General features: G+C 44.1%; 1 protein-coding gene across 1 annotated transcript in view; it reads left to right on the forward strand.

The window, feature by feature from the left end:
* The window catches only part of LOC134677461 (nuclear pore complex protein Nup98-Nup96), a 93,764-nt gene that overhangs the window by 56,705 nt on the left and 19,222 nt on the right, over positions 1–17,837 (forward strand). The window contains exons 22-37 of the mRNA XM_063535943.1: positions 366–487; positions 3,067–3,180; positions 3,972–4,091; positions 5,246–5,396; positions 6,431–6,533; positions 7,071–7,185; positions 7,523–7,729; positions 7,919–7,981; positions 9,156–9,251; positions 9,501–9,656; positions 11,274–11,363; positions 12,932–13,060; positions 13,343–13,458; positions 13,752–13,928; positions 15,067–15,145; positions 17,358–17,486. Coding sequence (XP_063392013.1) covers positions 366–487; positions 3,067–3,180; positions 3,972–4,091; positions 5,246–5,396; positions 6,431–6,533; positions 7,071–7,185; positions 7,523–7,729; positions 7,919–7,981; positions 9,156–9,251; positions 9,501–9,656; positions 11,274–11,363; positions 12,932–13,060; positions 13,343–13,458; positions 13,752–13,928; positions 15,067–15,145; positions 17,358–17,486 — 1,967 coding nt within the window. The remainder of the gene's footprint in view (positions 1–365; positions 488–3,066; positions 3,181–3,971; positions 4,092–5,245; positions 5,397–6,430; positions 6,534–7,070; positions 7,186–7,522; positions 7,730–7,918; positions 7,982–9,155; positions 9,252–9,500; positions 9,657–11,273; positions 11,364–12,931; positions 13,061–13,342; positions 13,459–13,751; positions 13,929–15,066; positions 15,146–17,357; positions 17,487–17,837) is intronic.

Raw genomic sequence — 17,837 nt, forward strand, 5'->3', positions numbered from 1 at the left:
AAGTGCCTATACTTAAGTCGCTATAAGCGGTTGGTTGTTATATAACAAAGTCGTACTAACCGGACTCTACTGTATTTAATAAGTTAACACATATCAGTGAAAGAATAAGGATCATAGTCAATTGGCGTTCAAACAGTTTTATTTTCTGTCGAAAGATGGCAGTAAATTTACATTGGCATTATTTACTTTGACAATCCGTCTCCATACACTCTATTCTCTTTGCGTGAATCGTTCAAAACTGTTCGTAATATTTGATCGAGAGACTTTAATATCATTTTTTTTTCAGTTTTTTTAATGGTGGAGCCATGGGGGTTCTGTCTGCAGCTCACAAAGCCACTAGTACAGTTTATCTTTTGATTTGACAGGCTGACAACGAAGCCCCTTCGGAAACCGCTGGCCTCCGCCGCCGAAACGTCAGCCGAACATTCATTACGGGAACTCGGCGTCAGGAGCGAGAGAGACAAGGAGAACATCGACAGCTTGTCCGGTGAGTGACTGTCATTGAATATAAATCTGTTTTTTGACAGTACAGGCCCCGTACTCGCCATTTTACTCATTGGGTATAGCCTGACAAGTTCTTTTTTAGCCCTGATATAATGTCGCTACAAACAGCTTACATATAGCAACAATACGTGTACGTCATGAATAGTCGGGACAGTGTGTATTGGCATCGTGCAAGAGCGAGTGAGGTATACAATTATGTACATGTGAGTTGTAGAAGTATGTTTCCCAATCGAAACCCAATCGAAAGAGCATGTTTAGTTGATAATTAAGTATGAATAATTTACCTATCCGCCATAATTTGATTCTAAATATTCGACCTCCGTATATATATTTACCAGATTCAGTCACTCGTGGTGGTAATGGCTCATTCTTATAATAAATATTTTTGATTATAGCACTAAAGACGCCTTAAATGAGAAAAATAATAATTTAATAATTAATATTCATATTTAGTACAAAACTAACCAGTTTATTACAAACTCACTATGAAAATCAGTACCCGTCATGTCAACAAATAATTTCACAACATTGTTTAATGGAATGCTACTGAATCCCGTATCCTTTTTCTGTCGCAAGTATTTTAATGTATTTAAAATTATTTGTTTAGCATCGGTGTGAATTTTTTTGGGCATTTTGATTGCAAAATCTATTATTATCCTGAAATATTTACAATCATTTTCGATTTGTTTACATCGGTGACATTCAATGACTTTCAATGTCGGATGTCAAACAAAATAATTGCCATTAAAATAAATTAGTTCCATCGAAAATCCGCAACGTGGCGAGGGCTAAAAAGGAACTTGTTAGGCTTTAACGCACTTTCGATATCAATTTGAAGTTTTCTGATATCTGTTATATTTACTGAAATATCGCCTGGCTACACTTAACGATTACACCCTGTATAGTTCCCCTACCTTCTTACCGTACCCTGACCCCATCTTACATATTTACCTTACCTTACCCTGACCCCATTATTTCCTTTCCCCTATAGGATCCCAGTATCCCAGTACCTCGAGCGTCTTCCAATATTGGGGAGGACAGAGTGGGTGCGTCTCGTACGAGATATCGCAACAGATAAGCGGAATATGTGGTTAATATTTACCTTACCTTACCTCCCACCATAGTATACGGTATCCTAGTATACAATGTATTTATTTATTTATATTTTATTGCTGAAACTGAAAAGTCCACACTCAGGGTTTGCCAGAGAGCAATGGAACGCAGCATACTGGGTGTTCGTAGAGCCGACCGTATTAGAAACACCGAACTGCGTTCCAAAACTGGCAATGTGGATGTGGGCAGGAAGGCCGCAAAGCTGAAATGGGACTGGGCGGGGCACAGGGCACATCTGCCGAATGCACCCAGAACCAAGGCTCGGACCCGGTTTTTAGGGTTCCGTACCCAAAGGGTAAAACGGGACCCTATTACTAAGACTTTGCTGTCCGTGTGTCCGTCCGTCTGTCACCAGGCTGTATCTCACGAACCGTGATAGCTAGACAGTTCAAATTTTCACAGATGATGTATTTCTGTTGCCGCTATAACAACAAATACTAAAAACAGAATAAAATAAAGATTTAAATGCGGCTCCCATACAACAAACGTGAGTTTTGACCAAAGTTAAGCAACGTCGGGAGTGGTCAGTACTTGGATGGGTGACCGTTTTCTTTTTGCATTTATTTCCGTTTTTTTTTTGGTTTATGGTACGGAACCCTTCGTGCGCGAGTCCGACTCGCACTTGCCCGGTTTTTTTATCTAATTTTAACCGGGACAATCTAATTTAGATTGTTAAATAAATACATGATTGAGTCCTACGTAAAGGGCATAAAATAATTAAAAATATTGGGATATTTCGGGTTTTACAAAAAAACCGGTTCCGAGCCCTGCCCAGGGCTATAACCGCGAAAATCGAAGTCTGCAAATTGCGGGCATTTTTCTCTGTCACTCTTATTACGCCTTCATTGGAGTAAAAGAGAAAGATCCCCGCAATTTGCGAATTTCTGTTTTTCGCGGTAGCCGCTCAGAACGCTGGGCCAAAGTAGCCGCGGAGCGGAAAACCCTGAAGTATGAAGTAAGAGTATGATTCTCTTACCATTCTTCTTGCACCATTTTTAGGGTTCCGTAGCCAAATGGCAAAAAACGGAACCCTTAAGGATTCGTCATGTCTGTCTGTCTGTCTGTCCGTCCGTCCGTCCGTATGTCACAGACACATTTTTCCGAAACTATAAGAACTATACCGTTGAAACTTGGTAAGAACATGTATTCTGTGAACCGCATTAAGATTTTCACACATAAATTGGTTTGATCTAGATCTAGTAAGTAGTTTTTTTTAATACATCATAAATCGTAAACCGCAATTTTATTATGTTACTTGCTGCTACGGAACGCTTCATGGGCGAGTCCGACTCGCACTTGGCCGCTTTTTGGGGTTCCGTACCCAAAGGGTAAAACGGGACCCTATTACTAAGACTTCGCTGTCCGTCCGTCCCCAGGTCACCAGGCTGTATCTCACGAACCGTGATAGCTAGACAGTTGAAATTTTCACGACATTAATAATAGTATTAGTTTCAGAGGAGGAGAGTATGGCTCGCGAGCCGCCACCCGCCGCGCCGCACCCGGCCGGCGTCAAACTAACCAGACCTGGCTACTACACCATACCATCGTTAGAAGAGATGGTCGGTAAGTGAACAAATCAATACCTATTTCTCCTCCTTGCTTCGTTCTCCTCAGTGCTGAGGGTCGTGACCTCCTAGTGGAGCACATGATTCCGGATTGCAGATTTCCAGTCTATCCCTTGCGACTTCTAAGGCATCATGGACCTTCATGGATAGCGATTTGCTAACCTGGTCGGACCATCGCTTTGGACTGCGGCCCCTTCTCTTTCCTTCCACCGAACCTGTGACCATTAGCTTTTAAAGGTTGTCCTATCATTTAAGTATTTCCAAACAAGGTTCGTTAAGGGCCCCCCCCCACATCTGGCGTCTTTCGAGCGTCGGCGTCTACAATTTTATGGCCGACGTCGACGCAACGTCGACGCAGCGTCGAAGCAACTGCGCAGCTACGTCATTTTCTATAGCGCTGGACCGACGCCGACAGACGCCGACGCTCGAAAGACGCCAGATGTGGGGGGGCCCTAACATACAGGCCTCTACAGTCCAAGCTGAAATTGTGCAACAGAAATACATCATCTGTGAAAACAGTTGAAATTTTCACAGATGATGTATTTCTGTTGCCGCTATAACAACAAATACTAAAAACAGAATAAAATAAAGATTTAAGTGGGCCGCTGATACAACAAACGTGATTTTTGACCGAAGTTAAGCAACGTCGGGCGGGGTCAGTACTTGGACGGGTGACCGTTTTTTTTTTGCCTTTTTTTGCATTATGGTACGGAACCCTTCGTGCGCGAGTCCGACTCGCACTTGCTTGGTTTTTGTACTATGTCATTCATATATATTTTTGTTATGCAGCATACATGCGTCCGGATGGTTCGTGCGTGGTCCCACACCTGACTATCGGTCGAAAGAACTACGGGAATGTGTTCTACGACTGCGAGGTCGACGTTGCCAACCTAGATCTCGACGCGCTAGGTAAGTTACTACACTGTTGAATTGACATTCGCTATTTAACGTTTTAACACGTTGATTGCCACATCACGCGACGTCGCGTGATGCAGTCCATTACCCTGTGGCCGATGACGCGATGTCGCGTGATAAAGCCATACAATTTTGTTCGCGCCGCAAAATGGTGGCCGTAGCGTATTGGCTTATGGCATTAGTTTTGGCCACTAGAGAAGGGATTTATCTATTCGACATTCGTTGGCCATCTCGGTATGTTCGCCATTTTTGGCTTGGCAATCAACGTGTTAACTACCGTCGACTGATATATAAGACATACAAAATCGGGCTCAATGGGGTTGGCCGGTCGAAATTTTTAGCAGATGGCGCCATCATAGCTTGCCCTGTCAATCCCTAGAATTGTGTCTAATTTTTGTTTTTTTAATACCCTGGATGCCAGCCCTTTAAGCCAAATCTCATAGAAAAAGGGGCAAGCCATGATGGCGCCATCTATGCAAACCTTTGACAGTTGCCAACCCCATTCGCCGCGGTCTGATAAATAAGACAAAATATCGTGTGAAGTTCTATGGCGGTTAAAAAACTATGCATAGTTTTTGAGCACGAGGATATGTTTTATGCGGTGAAATAGCTAAAATATCAATAAGCGATACATATATATCGTTGCTTATCATGAATAGTGACACAAAACAAAATGAAATGCCATTCGATTTTAAATCTTACCAGTAAAAGATAGAATATTAAATGCAATAGCATTTCATTTTGAGTTGTGCCACTGTTAATGATAAGCGTCGATATAGGTTACAGAAACCTACACAACTTTGTTTAGCAACACCGTTAGCATAGCGTATACGCATTAACGTAAGGTTTTATCATATATTTTGCTGCGTATAAGGTAGAACTACTAGTGCTCGACGCTGCACTAATATTCGACATGGGCATTTTATGTCAAAGTAGTATAGGTTAAATTTGAACGGCGAAGATTTATCTGTATTCAAATTTAATCCTTGTCACTTTGACATAAAGGCCCATTTCGAATACTAGTACAGCGTGTACCTTACGGTGCGTTTTTTTACTAGTGGGGTTGCCAATCCTTTCGTTAAAACTATTACTAGTACTGCTACCGCTGGGGATTTTTTCTTAGAGTTGATTTTAATGTTATTTTTCAGTACATTTCCTAAACAAGGAGGTGATAGTATATCCGGAAGATTCAGACAAGCCGCCAGTAGGCCAAGGGCTGAACCGGCGCGCCGTGGTCACGCTCGACCGCATCTGGCCGCGGGACAAGACGGAGAAGACCCCCATCACGGACCCGGAGAGGTAACCATCATATCTGTCATCTTCCATACACTTGCTAAAGATAGTGTACCCGGAGGATTCAGACAAGCCGCCAGTAGGCCAAGGGCTGAACCGGCGCGCCGTGGTCACGCTCGACCGCATCTGGCCGCGGGACAAGACGGAGAAGACCCCCATCACGGACCCGGAGAGGTAACCATCATATCTGTCATCTCCCATACACTTGCTAAAGATAGTACCCGGAGGATTCAGACAAGCCGCCAGTAGGCCAAGGTCTGAACCGGCGCGCCGTGGTCACGCTCGACCGCATCTGGCCGCGGGACAAGACGGAGAAGACCCCCATCACGGACCCGGAGAGGTAACCATCATATCTGTCATCTTCCATACACTTGCTAAAGATAGTGTACCCGGAGGATTCAGACAAGCCGCCAGTAGGCCAAGGGCTGAACCGGCGCGCCGTGGTCACGCTCGACCGCATCTGGCCGCGGGACAAGACGGAGAAGACCCCCATCACGGACCCGGAGAGGTAACCATCATATCTGCCATCTTCCATACACTTGCTAAAGATGATAGTGTACCCTGGCTGAAATAGCAATTTAAGACACGTTCGTACGTTTCCGTGAAAAATGATGCAAAATAATTATGCACTTGGTACATTTATTTATTTAACCTTTATTGCGCAATACAAGAAAGTACAAATGGCGGACTTAATGACATAAGGCGGCGGTCGGCAACCTGCGGCCCGCGGGCCGCATGCGGCTCGTGAACCTGTCACGCGGCTCGAGAGCCTCTTTGGCTATTTTGTATGTAATAGTGACAAACGACAATGTCTCATAAAGTCATAAATATTAACAAAGTGCGGCCCGCGTCACCTCCGTTAATTACTAAGTGGCCCTTGGCTGCTAAAAGGTTGCCGACCGCTGCCATAAGGCATTCTCTACCAGTCAACCATTGGGCCAAACAGAAACTTACAATTGGTGCGGAAGAGATAATCAGTACAGAGATATAAAAGTCCATCTGTGTAATATATAAATAACTGATGTACACATTTGTTACAGATTACTAACGATGGACTACGAGGGCAAGCTGCGCCGTGTGTGCGACAAACACGACACTAAGTTCATCGAGTACCGCCCGCAGACCGGCAGTTGGGTGTTCCGGGTAATTTCTCAAAATACAATGTTGTATTAGGGACCGTGCGCGTTGGAGGGTCTGCCATCTTGTGGCCTGAATCGGAAACATAATCTGCATGCATGGTATGACTCCGCCATTTTGTAAAATCTTTTCGAGTGATGGCGCCATAACCTTCAGCCTACTCTCGAGTTCATGGCGTTAATATTAATTAACACTTTGACTACCGAGAACCGGCCTGGTAGGCTCAGATGCCGGGCAACCCGCCCAGCGGGTTGTTTTGTACGCAGATATAGACGATCGGTTTCTGGGGTAGTGCGCCGTTTTTTGCCCGGTTGCGAAAGTGTTAATATTTAATGACAGAATAATGATAAAAGTCAAATGGCGTTCTAACAAATTTAATCATCTGTCGAAAGATGGCAGTAAATGTACTGTAGCTATATAATTTACCATGACGGTAACTCTCTATTTCAAATTCTCTTTGCTGTTACGGAGACCTTCGCTAATGCTCTGTCAATCATATTAATGATATGATAACTATGTTATTAATATTACATTTGTCGACAGGTGGAGCATTTCAGCAAGTACGGCTTAACCGATTCCGATGAAGAGGACGATCCAACGCCGATCGTGCTCAAGCGGCAGCTGGTCAACGAAACTTTGCAGAAAAATGCTGCGCCAGGTACTGACTGCGTGCCATTGGAATTTGAATCTTACGGTGTTAATAATAAAGTCGCTATTTTAAGCTCGGGTTTCCTAGGATGGCGATGCCGTCATATAGCGGCCGTCTCCATACAAAATAATACGGCTAAATGTGGACGTCGTAGTATTTTGTATGGAGACGGCACCGCTATCTTAGGAAAATCGAGCTTAAGTGTGGTCCTATAAATAACCTGTCCAATATTTGATCAAATTTGTATTTTCGTCCCACATTTTGCTTAATGAGAGAGTGAGACGCAATGCACATTTGATATGTGTATTTAAATTTTATGTGATTCTTCATTAAACTTTTTTCCCAGCTCAAATACCACCAGTATCAGCAGCGCCCGGCCTCGGCGGTCTCGGCCCCGGCCTCGGAGGCCTCAGCAGCTTCGCCGGCCCCGGGCTCGGCGGCCTCGGCCTCAGCGGGCCCGGCCTCGGTGGCCTCGGGGCGCCGGGATTGGGAGATGATAGCTTGTATGCTATGCAGCATACGTCTCTTGATCTGCTAGGACAGGCGGGGAAAGGTAAAGCTTTTTACAAGCTTTTATTTACTTTCACCTGACAGTTGTCTGTCTTGTTGAGATGACTCCGAGACCACGGGGACAACGCCGTCCTCGAAACGTCGGAGGTAAATCTTAAAACTTAAATACGCGATTAAGTCCCGTTGTGCAGTTTGATAATGATATATCTTATGTTTTTTTTTTACTTTGCAGCCTTTGATATGGACACGACAGAAGACAATGGCGAGCCTCAGAGCCTCTACGACTCTACCAGAGGTAAGACTTCAAAATACCTACATGTTCAGAAATAGATGCCTATACTGAAAATCGTAATTCAAGACCAAAAAGACCGGCCAAGTGCGAGTCGGACTCGCGTTTCTTGGGTACCGTACATAAGTCCGACTCACGCTTGACTGCACATTTGTAATAGGTTTTCCTGTCATCTATAGGTAAAGAACTATTTTGTGTATTTTTTTCAAAATTTTAGACACAGTAGTTTCCGAGATAAAGGGAGGGAATGGTCATTTTTTGGCTATTTTCTTAAATAACTTCGAACCTATGAATTTTATTATTATAAAAATAACATGTCCATCTTTGGGTCACTAATTTACATATGTATACCAGATTTCAACTTAATTGGTCCAGTAGTTTCCGAGATAATAGCCTGTGACAGACGGACAGACAGACAGACGCACGAGTGGTCCTATAAGGGTTCCGTTTTTTCCTTTTGAGGTACGGAACCCTAAAAAGCAAGATAATGTTGCCACTTTTTACTAACGCGGTTTGTATTTATGTAAAAATAAGTAAATAAAAGTACTTTTTTAAATCGTAGGAGTAAAATTACCAATAAATAAATTATCTAAGAATGTTTATTTATAAAAAAGGAATTTTACAAACAATGTATTGCAGTGGCAACATTGTCTTACTTTTTTTGGTCTTGAATTACGATTTTCAGTTTAGATCCAAACGATATATACAGGTTGATTTCGGGGTCGTGGGGCAAGAGAGCCAGACATCATACAGAATCCAAAGATGAGCTTAATGATGTTGAATCTAAAGATGTTGTTAATTATTGTTTTTCACCAATAATGATGATTATTTTCCAGATGACAAGTAGGAAAAAACATTTTTGCATACAAGTTGGTGACCCTACTCAATGTGACGTCTTGTCACTTTCCATACATCGTATGTCAAAAGTCATAGGGTGACAATAATTACTTAGTATAACATTAATTTTACTTGAAAAATAAGAATAATTAAAATAATTATCTTTTAATCAAATACTACCATATGATAATGTGGATCATTTACAGTCAGAAAAAGTGGTTCTGAATCACGACCCACAAATCACCCTGTATATTGAAGTAGATGACTGTTAAAATAATAGTAGTCAGTGATAAAAGCTCGTTTATAATGTTATTTTTCCACACATATTTTATTTTGTCGGTAGGTTTCGGAGTGAAGAGTCCCACAGCAGAGCTGGCGCGGTTGGAGAACAGACAGAGCCACCATGTTCAATTGATGAAGGCGTCCATTTACGCTGATGGTAAGTCATCATCATCATATCGGGCAGAGGACGTCCACTGCTGGACATAAGCCTCCCCCAAAGAGTGCAAAAGTGATTTAAGGCAAACTCTGCTTCGTTCGGCTCGTCGATAGGGATACTGGCATATATTAGAAAGAGACAGCAATGATACGACCCCGAACCGCTGTCAAACTTCCGTTTTGTAGGAAGTTTCCTTTCTGTACGGTAGTACTATTATTTATTCTGTGGTAACACTCCTATTTCCCACAGACATGGATATGGACGACGGCACGTCAACGTCGACGGGCGACCAGCAAGTCCCCGCGCCGCGGAGCGTGTTCCGTCTGGCCCCGCGCGACAACTTGCCCCCCGTCGTAGAGGAGACCGGGGCATTGGTGCACTTACCTGACATATCGACCGGCGTGGGTAAGTCCCCCCGCGACTACTTGCCCCCCGTAGTAGAGGAGACCGGGGCATTGGTGCACTTGCCTGACATATCGACCGGCGTGGGTAAGTCCCCCCGCGACAACTTGCCCCCCGTAGTAGAGGAGACCGGAGCATTGGTGCACTTACCTGACATATCGTCCGGCGTGGGTAAGTCTGGCAAATAGTTGCTTTCAACGTTTCATGATAAATATGACGACCGGTCTGGCCTAGTGGGTAGTGACCCTGCCTGTGAAGCCGATGGTCCTGGGTTCGAATCCCAGTAAGGGCATTTATTTGTGTGATGACACAGATATTTGTTCCTGAGTCATGGTTATTTTCTATATGTATTTAAGTATTTATATATTATATATATCGTTGTCTGAGTACCCACAACACAAGCCGTGTTACTGAGGGGCTTGGTCAATCTGTGTAAGAATGTCCTATAATATTTAAAAGAATATATTTAAATTTATTTAAACAAATATGTGAAAGTAACATCAAACTTAACAAATATTTTTTGTTACAAAATTCAAATTGTACATATCAATAATAAATTACACAATATACAAGAATGACACTATTTTCAAGCGACATATGTCTAAAAAAGCAAGATAGAGTCCTCAATGTTTTCGTTCACCGAACGGCGATTGATAAATGTTTTTTTTTTTTTTTATTATGAATGGGCTTACTCATGGCCACAGACTAGCCGAGGCGTAGACGTGGCCTACGATGGAGCGAGCTCGCCCAGAAGGTGCCTGTTCACTCTTGATTTGAAGGTTGCCGGGTTATAAGAACACGGAAATATAGACGCCGGCAAGGAATTCCATTCCTTGGCAGTGCGCATAAGGAAAGTAGAAGCAAAGCGCTTCGTGCGAATTGGTGGAATATCTACCAAGGATGGAAACCGGCCGTGCGTCTAAAAGTCCGATGGTAGAATGGGGACGGTGGAATAAGCTCGTGTAGCTCTTGGGCACACTCCCCGAAGTGCAACCTGTAGAATACCGACAGGCTGGCGACTTTCCGCCGATGGGCCAAAGACTGAAGCTTAGCCGTTAGCTTCTTGTCGCCAATCATCCTTCTGGCTCTGCATTTTTAGCATTAGAAAGAACTTGCAAGAAGGTAAGCGATCTTGACATGTCTTTTAATTGACAAAACGCATTTTAAAAATCAGTATCTATAACTTATGAAAGCAGAAGAATATAAATGATCGTATTAGATTCGTAATTACTACATATTTGCCGAAACTTATTTTTAAATGTGTTTTTCAATTATAAGACACATCAAGATTGTTTACCTTATTTCTAATGCTAAAAAAAACGAACTATAGTCATGCTTCATGTGCAACAAGGGCCATTCTATCAGTAATAATGTTTTGAAAAGATGTGTTCCGCCGAGTTTGTTGCCGGTCCCATATTGGGATACCCTCCTCCAATTGAGGGGGGATTTAAATCTTCTCGGGGCAGAGGTGTACGGTTGGAGCCGGTAAAGGTTTATTTGACGTTCATAAGTGCATTGTAATATGCCTTCTTGAATAAACTATTTTTTATCTTTATTTCTGTTAAAATATATTTATTTCTGTTACACAAATGTTATACTAATACTATACAAACTTTACAGATCTGCCTATGCGGCCTCTCATCGTGAATCCAGAGAAAATAGTACTCAAGTACCATAGGAAAGTGCTGCCGTTCAAACTGACTATAGCTGGTAAATATGAGATTTTTGCTAGTCGACTCCTCCTTACAGCATTTAGGGCCCCCCCACATCTGGCGTCTTTCGAGCGTCGGCGTCTGTCGGCGTCGGTCCAGCGCTATGGAAAATGACGTCGCTGCGCAGTTGCGTCGACGCTGCGTCGACGTTGCGTCGACGTCGGCCATAGAATTGTAGACGCCGACGCTCGAAAGACGCCAGATGTGGGGGGGGCCTTAGTAACTGGAGTCGCCTTTAATAGCTTACACCTCTGCGGAGAAACTTGTACAATTGTGCAAATTAAAAGGCTGGCCCAGCAAAAAGAAGAGTGGCGATTACTCCACCGACAAGAGCATAGCTCTTAAATATTGATGATGATTTTATTTGTACGTTACGTACAAATCATGTAGAAATAGCAATACATTTGACGTCCCCTCCCCCGCAAAAATCGGTAGATTGTTTCGTACAGAAAATGACAGCCAAGGCGTCTCCAGTTACTAAATGCTCTAAGTATTCCTATAGGGACTGTGCGTGGTAGAATCGGACCAAGAAAAGTCTGCAGCGGATTTGATGGCTCACGCAGTGCAAGTGTTGTTTTAAACATCGTACTTCTGCGAATAGGGATACGTGGAAGAATAAGAGGGAGGCCTTTGCCCAACAGTGGGACATATGGGCTCGTAATAATTCCGGGACCCCGTGGTCACCGAGATATGGAAAGACAGACAAATAATAATAATACAGTTTATATATTTTTGTAATGTTTTGTAAGTGTTTTTATATTTTACTTTTATACTTACATTGTAAAATCCTAACTTAAGACCCTAATTGAATAAAGGAAATAATAATAAACTTCTATGAAATTATGACGTATAAATAACACTTGCACTGCTTGGGCTATCAAATCCGCAGCAGACTTTTCTTGGTCTGACTCCAGATGGTCTGCTGCCTTGTGGCCTAAGTCGAAAACTTATAATCAAAGAGAATTTAGTATAGAGGCGGATATCAAAGTAAATTTTGTAGTCACAGTAAACTTACTGCCATCTTTCGACACGCGATGAAAACTTTTAGAACGCCATTCGACTTTAATCGTTGTTCTTTCACTGATATGTGTTTAATTTTGTTAAATGTCAAAATGTGTCGCCATCTACACGAGCATAAGCCAAAGGTATGGCACCAACTTTTCAAGCTATGGCGATTTCAAGGTTCTTTGGTTTTCGCTGTCTGTCATTGTCTATATCTATATACAGGGTGTTTGGTACATCGTTTGCCAAATTAAAACGGCAGACAGCTTGAGTCATTTGCTATGTTCTCATGCCTAGAAAAACAAAATTGGCCATGGTTTTTTTTACTACTACGCAAGTAAAAATTTTAAATTTAAGAAAAACTGCCATAGAAGGGAAGAATTTTTTTTGCACCAAATAAAAAATTTCTAGGCCTGAGAAGATAGCAAATGACTCAAGCTGTCTGCCGTTTTAATTTGGCAAACGATGTACCAAACACCGTGTATACATTCTAAATGAACATTCTAATGAAATGAATTTATAGCAAAAAAGAGATATGAATATGAATAAATCACAAATTTATAGGTAAACTGGACGCGGCTTGCATAGCGGATCTGTCAGTGAGTCGCGCGCGCCACAGTCGCGTGGGGTTCGGTCCCGGCGGCGCCATGGTCTTCGCGTCCACGTATGACGCACTCGTCGACCTGCCCAGAGGTATGTAATGTCTTATTTATTCAAAAATCCAAATATCTCTTGAACCTACAACGATTTTGAAAACGCCCGATTAACTTAGAGTAAAAAAAAAACACAAAAGGTACCTTATAGCGGCTGTCACTTACGTCGCATAACGCCGCAATAATATTGGAGCGGCGTTAATTATAGCGTAAGCGCCTACTGCCATAAGGTACCTTTACCCGTGGGACGTCACATAATAGATATTTAGAGCTACAGCTAACTCTAAAATGTCATCGAGCTAATATTTTTAAATATTTCCAGCGGCACAGCTGTCAGAGATCGGCAAATACGTCGCGGGGCGAGCTGAAGACGACTGGAGCGAGCCGGTGGTCGCCAGGCTGGCCATAGGACAAACTGACACCACAACCAACTTTATGGTAAGCTCAGATCACAACTACATGAGGAGAAAATTACATTAAAGATATCTAGGATAGGTAGACTGTAGCTCGGCCCACAAACCCTAGATCAGCGATTCTCAAACCATTTTGGTGGCGGAACTCTTTTGGTAAGCGAAATATTTGACGGAGCCCCAAATAAAAAAAAATCGGTCGGCACTGTGGAGTAGATATACCTATAGAAGAGCTATTTTTTCTTATTATTACTAATATTCTCGCGCCTACATTTATAATTGCACTAAGTATGCACGGTCTAACCGCTGTTATTTCCCCAGGCCACGCTCACCAAGCAGATGGAAACACTCCTGGAGTGGTCGACGTCTTTACCCGCTGAGGAATCAGCCGGGGAGCACTGTCCGCGGCTCACGCTGAAAGAGGCGCCGCGGGACAGGAGGGAAGCCCTGCGGGCGCTGCGCGAGCACGCGGCGCAGGACCGGGACAGGAAAACTAAGGTAACCTTACACAGTGCTTGGTAACCAAGAGTAAATGGAAATTTCTGGTATGGTTGACGTCTGTACCCGCTGAGGAGTCAGCCGGGGAACACTGTCCGCGGCTCACGCTGAAAGAGGTGCCGCGGGACAGGAGGGAAGCCCTGCGGGCGCTCCGCGAGCACGCGCGACAGGACCGGGACAGGAAAACTAAGGTAACCTTACACAGTGCTTGGTAACCAAGAGTAAATGGAAATTTCTGGTATGGTTGACGTCTGTACCCGCTGAGGATTCAGCCGGGGAGCGCTGTCCGCGTCTCACGCTGAAGGAGGCGCCGCGGGACAGGAGGGAAGCCCTGCGGGCGCTCCGCGAGCACGCGGCGCAGGACCGCCACAGGAAAACTAAGGTAACCTGTACAGAGTGCTTGGTAACCAAGAGTAAATGGAAATTTCTGGTATGGTTGACGTCTGTACCCGCTGAGGAGTCAGCCGGGGAGCACTGTCCGCGTCTCACGCTGAAGGAGGCGCCGCGGGACAGGAGGGAAGCCCTGCGGGCGCTCCGCGAGCACGCGGCGCAGGACCGCGACAGGAAAACTAAGGTAACCTGTACAGAGTGCTTGGTATAGTTAATAGAATCAGGCGTTACTTTGCGGAAATCCATATTAATTAAAACCAAAATATTACTTTGCTAATCCGCGTAAAAAGATAACGTTAACATTCTGGACACGTCATTCCGTTGTCGGACGTCAGACCGTCAACAGCTCCTGAGGATGCCTCGTAGAGAGGCGAAACACGTGTCGAGTATTATTCTTTTGGTGGTGGTTTGTTATATTTATTTGCGTATATATTTTTGCGGTGGGAGGGTGGGAATATTAATTGCATGTAAAAATACGCAAGTAAGTATAACGGGTTAGCACTGATTGACTAGCACGTTATCTTTTTACGCGGATTAGCAAAGTAATATTTTGGTTTTAATTGAGTGCTTGGTAACCAAGAGTAAATGGAAACTCCTGGTATGGTTGACTTTTCCCGTTTGCCGGGTTGACTGTCGCCGTCTCGCGCTAAAGCAGGCGCCGCGGGACAGAAGGGAAGCCCTGCGGGCGTTCCGAGAGTATCTATCATTTAAAAATATTAATAAGATTTGTTCTATTTTTTTTTTTTAGTTTGGCGTGTCGGGAGCTTACTGCTACGAAGTGTGGACGCTGTGCGAGGCTCTGTGGGGCGCTGACTTAGATAACGGCGGTAAGTTACATTCTGGAATGAAGTATTGAATATCTATGTCCATACACGCTTGGTTAATGCAAATAAACGATCATTCATTCATTCATTCATTCATTCTGCTTAGTTAATGCTAGCATCCGCGCGGGTTACGCACGGGTTACACAAAACCTTAACAAATTATACACCTAAACCTTCCTCAAGAATAATTCTATTGATAGGTGAAAATTTAAGGTAAAAATAATAAAAGTATGACGGAGGGACCAGGTGTACAGGATGGCGGGTGGGCGTAGTATCTCAATGTAGGCCACCAAGAACACACCGGAAATACACCGCACTCCCACGTGGCTGTGCAAGCAATACATGAGACTCGGCATCCCACTTGCTGAAGACGGAGGGGCAGCAGTATGAGGAGTGGAGTGGAAAGGGTAGACCGGTCGAGCAGGTTTGCCAACATAACGACAAAACTGCCAACTCGTGCCAACGTTCACCCAAGAGAAACCTCTTGACGTTCCAAAGCCTTCTACCTGTCATCTTAGTTCAACAACACGCCAATAGATGGCGTTACTCTCTACGCAACATTATGAATTTCGTTGTAACCCAGTAATACGTAGCCAAACATTGCTAATCGACTTTATACAGGCGTCTTTAACTATGAACTTTAACGCTGCAATACGTCCTCCTGGCCCCAATTTCACATCGGTGACAGGTGCGACGAATTGTAAAATCACTGTTGCTGACGTCACAGGCATCCATGGGCTACGATTACCACTTACCATTGGGCGGGCCGTATTCCTGTTTGCCACCATCATTTTATTATTTAAAAAAACTTTATTATATCGGAAAAAACAGATATTTCTCCTGCGAAGTTTCTGACAATTGTCAAAGATTTAGAAGAATTGTAGGTAATTCTTGACAGGTAATGAGTTATATGTCGGAATTTCGTGACAGTTGTAGTGTTTCTTGTGACAATTGTCATAAACTTAGCAAGAGTAATATCTGTTTTTTTCCGATATCATAAAGTTTTTTTTAATAATACAATGATGGTGGCAAACAGGAATACGGCCCGCCCGATGGTAAGCGGTAACCGTAGCCCATGGATGCCTGTGACGTCAGCAACAGTGATTTTACAATTCGTCGCACCTGTCACGTTGGTGAAACAAGGGCCTGAAGTCACGCTCCGACAAGTATATCGTGGTAGACCCGTTTGTGTAATTAATTTTGACGACCGGTCTGGCCTAGTGGGTAGTGACCCTGCCTGCGAAGCCGATGGTTCTGGAATCGAATCCCAGTAAGGGCATTTATTTGTATGATGATACAGATATTTGTTCCTGAGTCATGGGTGTTTTCTATGTATTTAAGTATTTGTATATTATATATATCGTTGTCTGAGTACCCACAACACAAGCCTTCTTGAGCTTACTGTGGGACTTAGTCAATCTGTGTAAGAATGTCCTATAATATTTATTTATTTATTATTTATTTATTTTGTTTTAAACTTTAGTTTGGACAAATTGGACCACTCGGACAGTCATTATAGGATGTACGAGTAAGTCACGAGTCAAAAAGTAAAATTGTACCCGTAAAGTACCTGGTGAAATGTGTCAATCTTGGGCATATGCCTTAGGTCCCCACTGAAAATTAGCGCTGCGGCTTACCGTAGCATTACGCTGAGTGGGAGTCCTTTTTAGGGTTCCGTACCCAAAGGGTAAAACAGCACCCTATTACTAAGACTCCGCTGTCCGTCCGTCCGTGCGTCCTTGCGTCCTTGCGTCCGTCCGCCCCGTCTGTCATCAGGCTGTATTTCACGGCGGAACCCTCGGTTGGCGAGTCCGACTCGCACTTGTCCGGTTTTTAACGTCCATCTCATTTATTTCTTGTATGAATTTAACTGGTTTGCTTTGACGTAAATAAATGTAAGTTTCTTTCTATTTTATTATGGAATAGGCCCCAAGTCTCATGTATTATTATATCTTTCCTAACGTCTTCTATGTATGTATATTATAAATTCTACTTCCTTCCTCGCACAGCCATACTGTGGCATGAACTGTCACCTGCGGTATTTCCGGACCGATACGACTTTCAAACCTTCAAGAAAAGACCGTACTCCCATCTTAAACGCCGGCAACGCGCTTGCAACCCTCCTGGTGTTGCGGTATCCATAGGCGGCGGTAATCGCTTACACCAGGTGATCCGCCTGCTCGTTTGCCTCCTTTAAAAAAAACTTTGTTAACAGGCGTTCCCGGTACAGATGACTTGTCTGTAGTGAACCGTCACCGGGAGCTGCTCCGTTGGCTGACGGAGGCGGTGGCCGCCATCACCGACCGCGAGCTAGAGCGGCCGTGCAAACCGGAGCCGGAGGATGGTAAGTGTATAGCATGTTCCCGGTACAGATGACTTGTCAGTAGTGAACCGTCACCGGGAGCTGCTCCGTTGGCTGACGGAGGCGGTGGCCGCCATCACCGACCGCGAGCTAGAGCGGCCGTGCAAACCGGAGCCGGAGGATGGTAAGTGTATAGCATGTTCCCGGCACAGATGACTTGTCAGTAGTGTACCGTCACCGGGAGCTGCTACGTTGGCTGACGGAGGCGGTGGCCGCCATCACCGACCGCGAGCTAGAACGGCCGTGCAAACCGGAGCCGGAGGATGGTAAGTGTATAGCATGTTCCCGGCACAGATGACTTGTCAGTAGTGAACCGTCACCGGGAGCTGCTCC

Source organism: Cydia fagiglandana, chromosome 26 (assembly GCF_963556715.1).
Source record: "Cydia fagiglandana chromosome 26, ilCydFagi1.1, whole genome shotgun sequence".
NCBI lineage: Eukaryota > Metazoa > Arthropoda > Insecta > Lepidoptera > Tortricidae > Cydia > Cydia fagiglandana.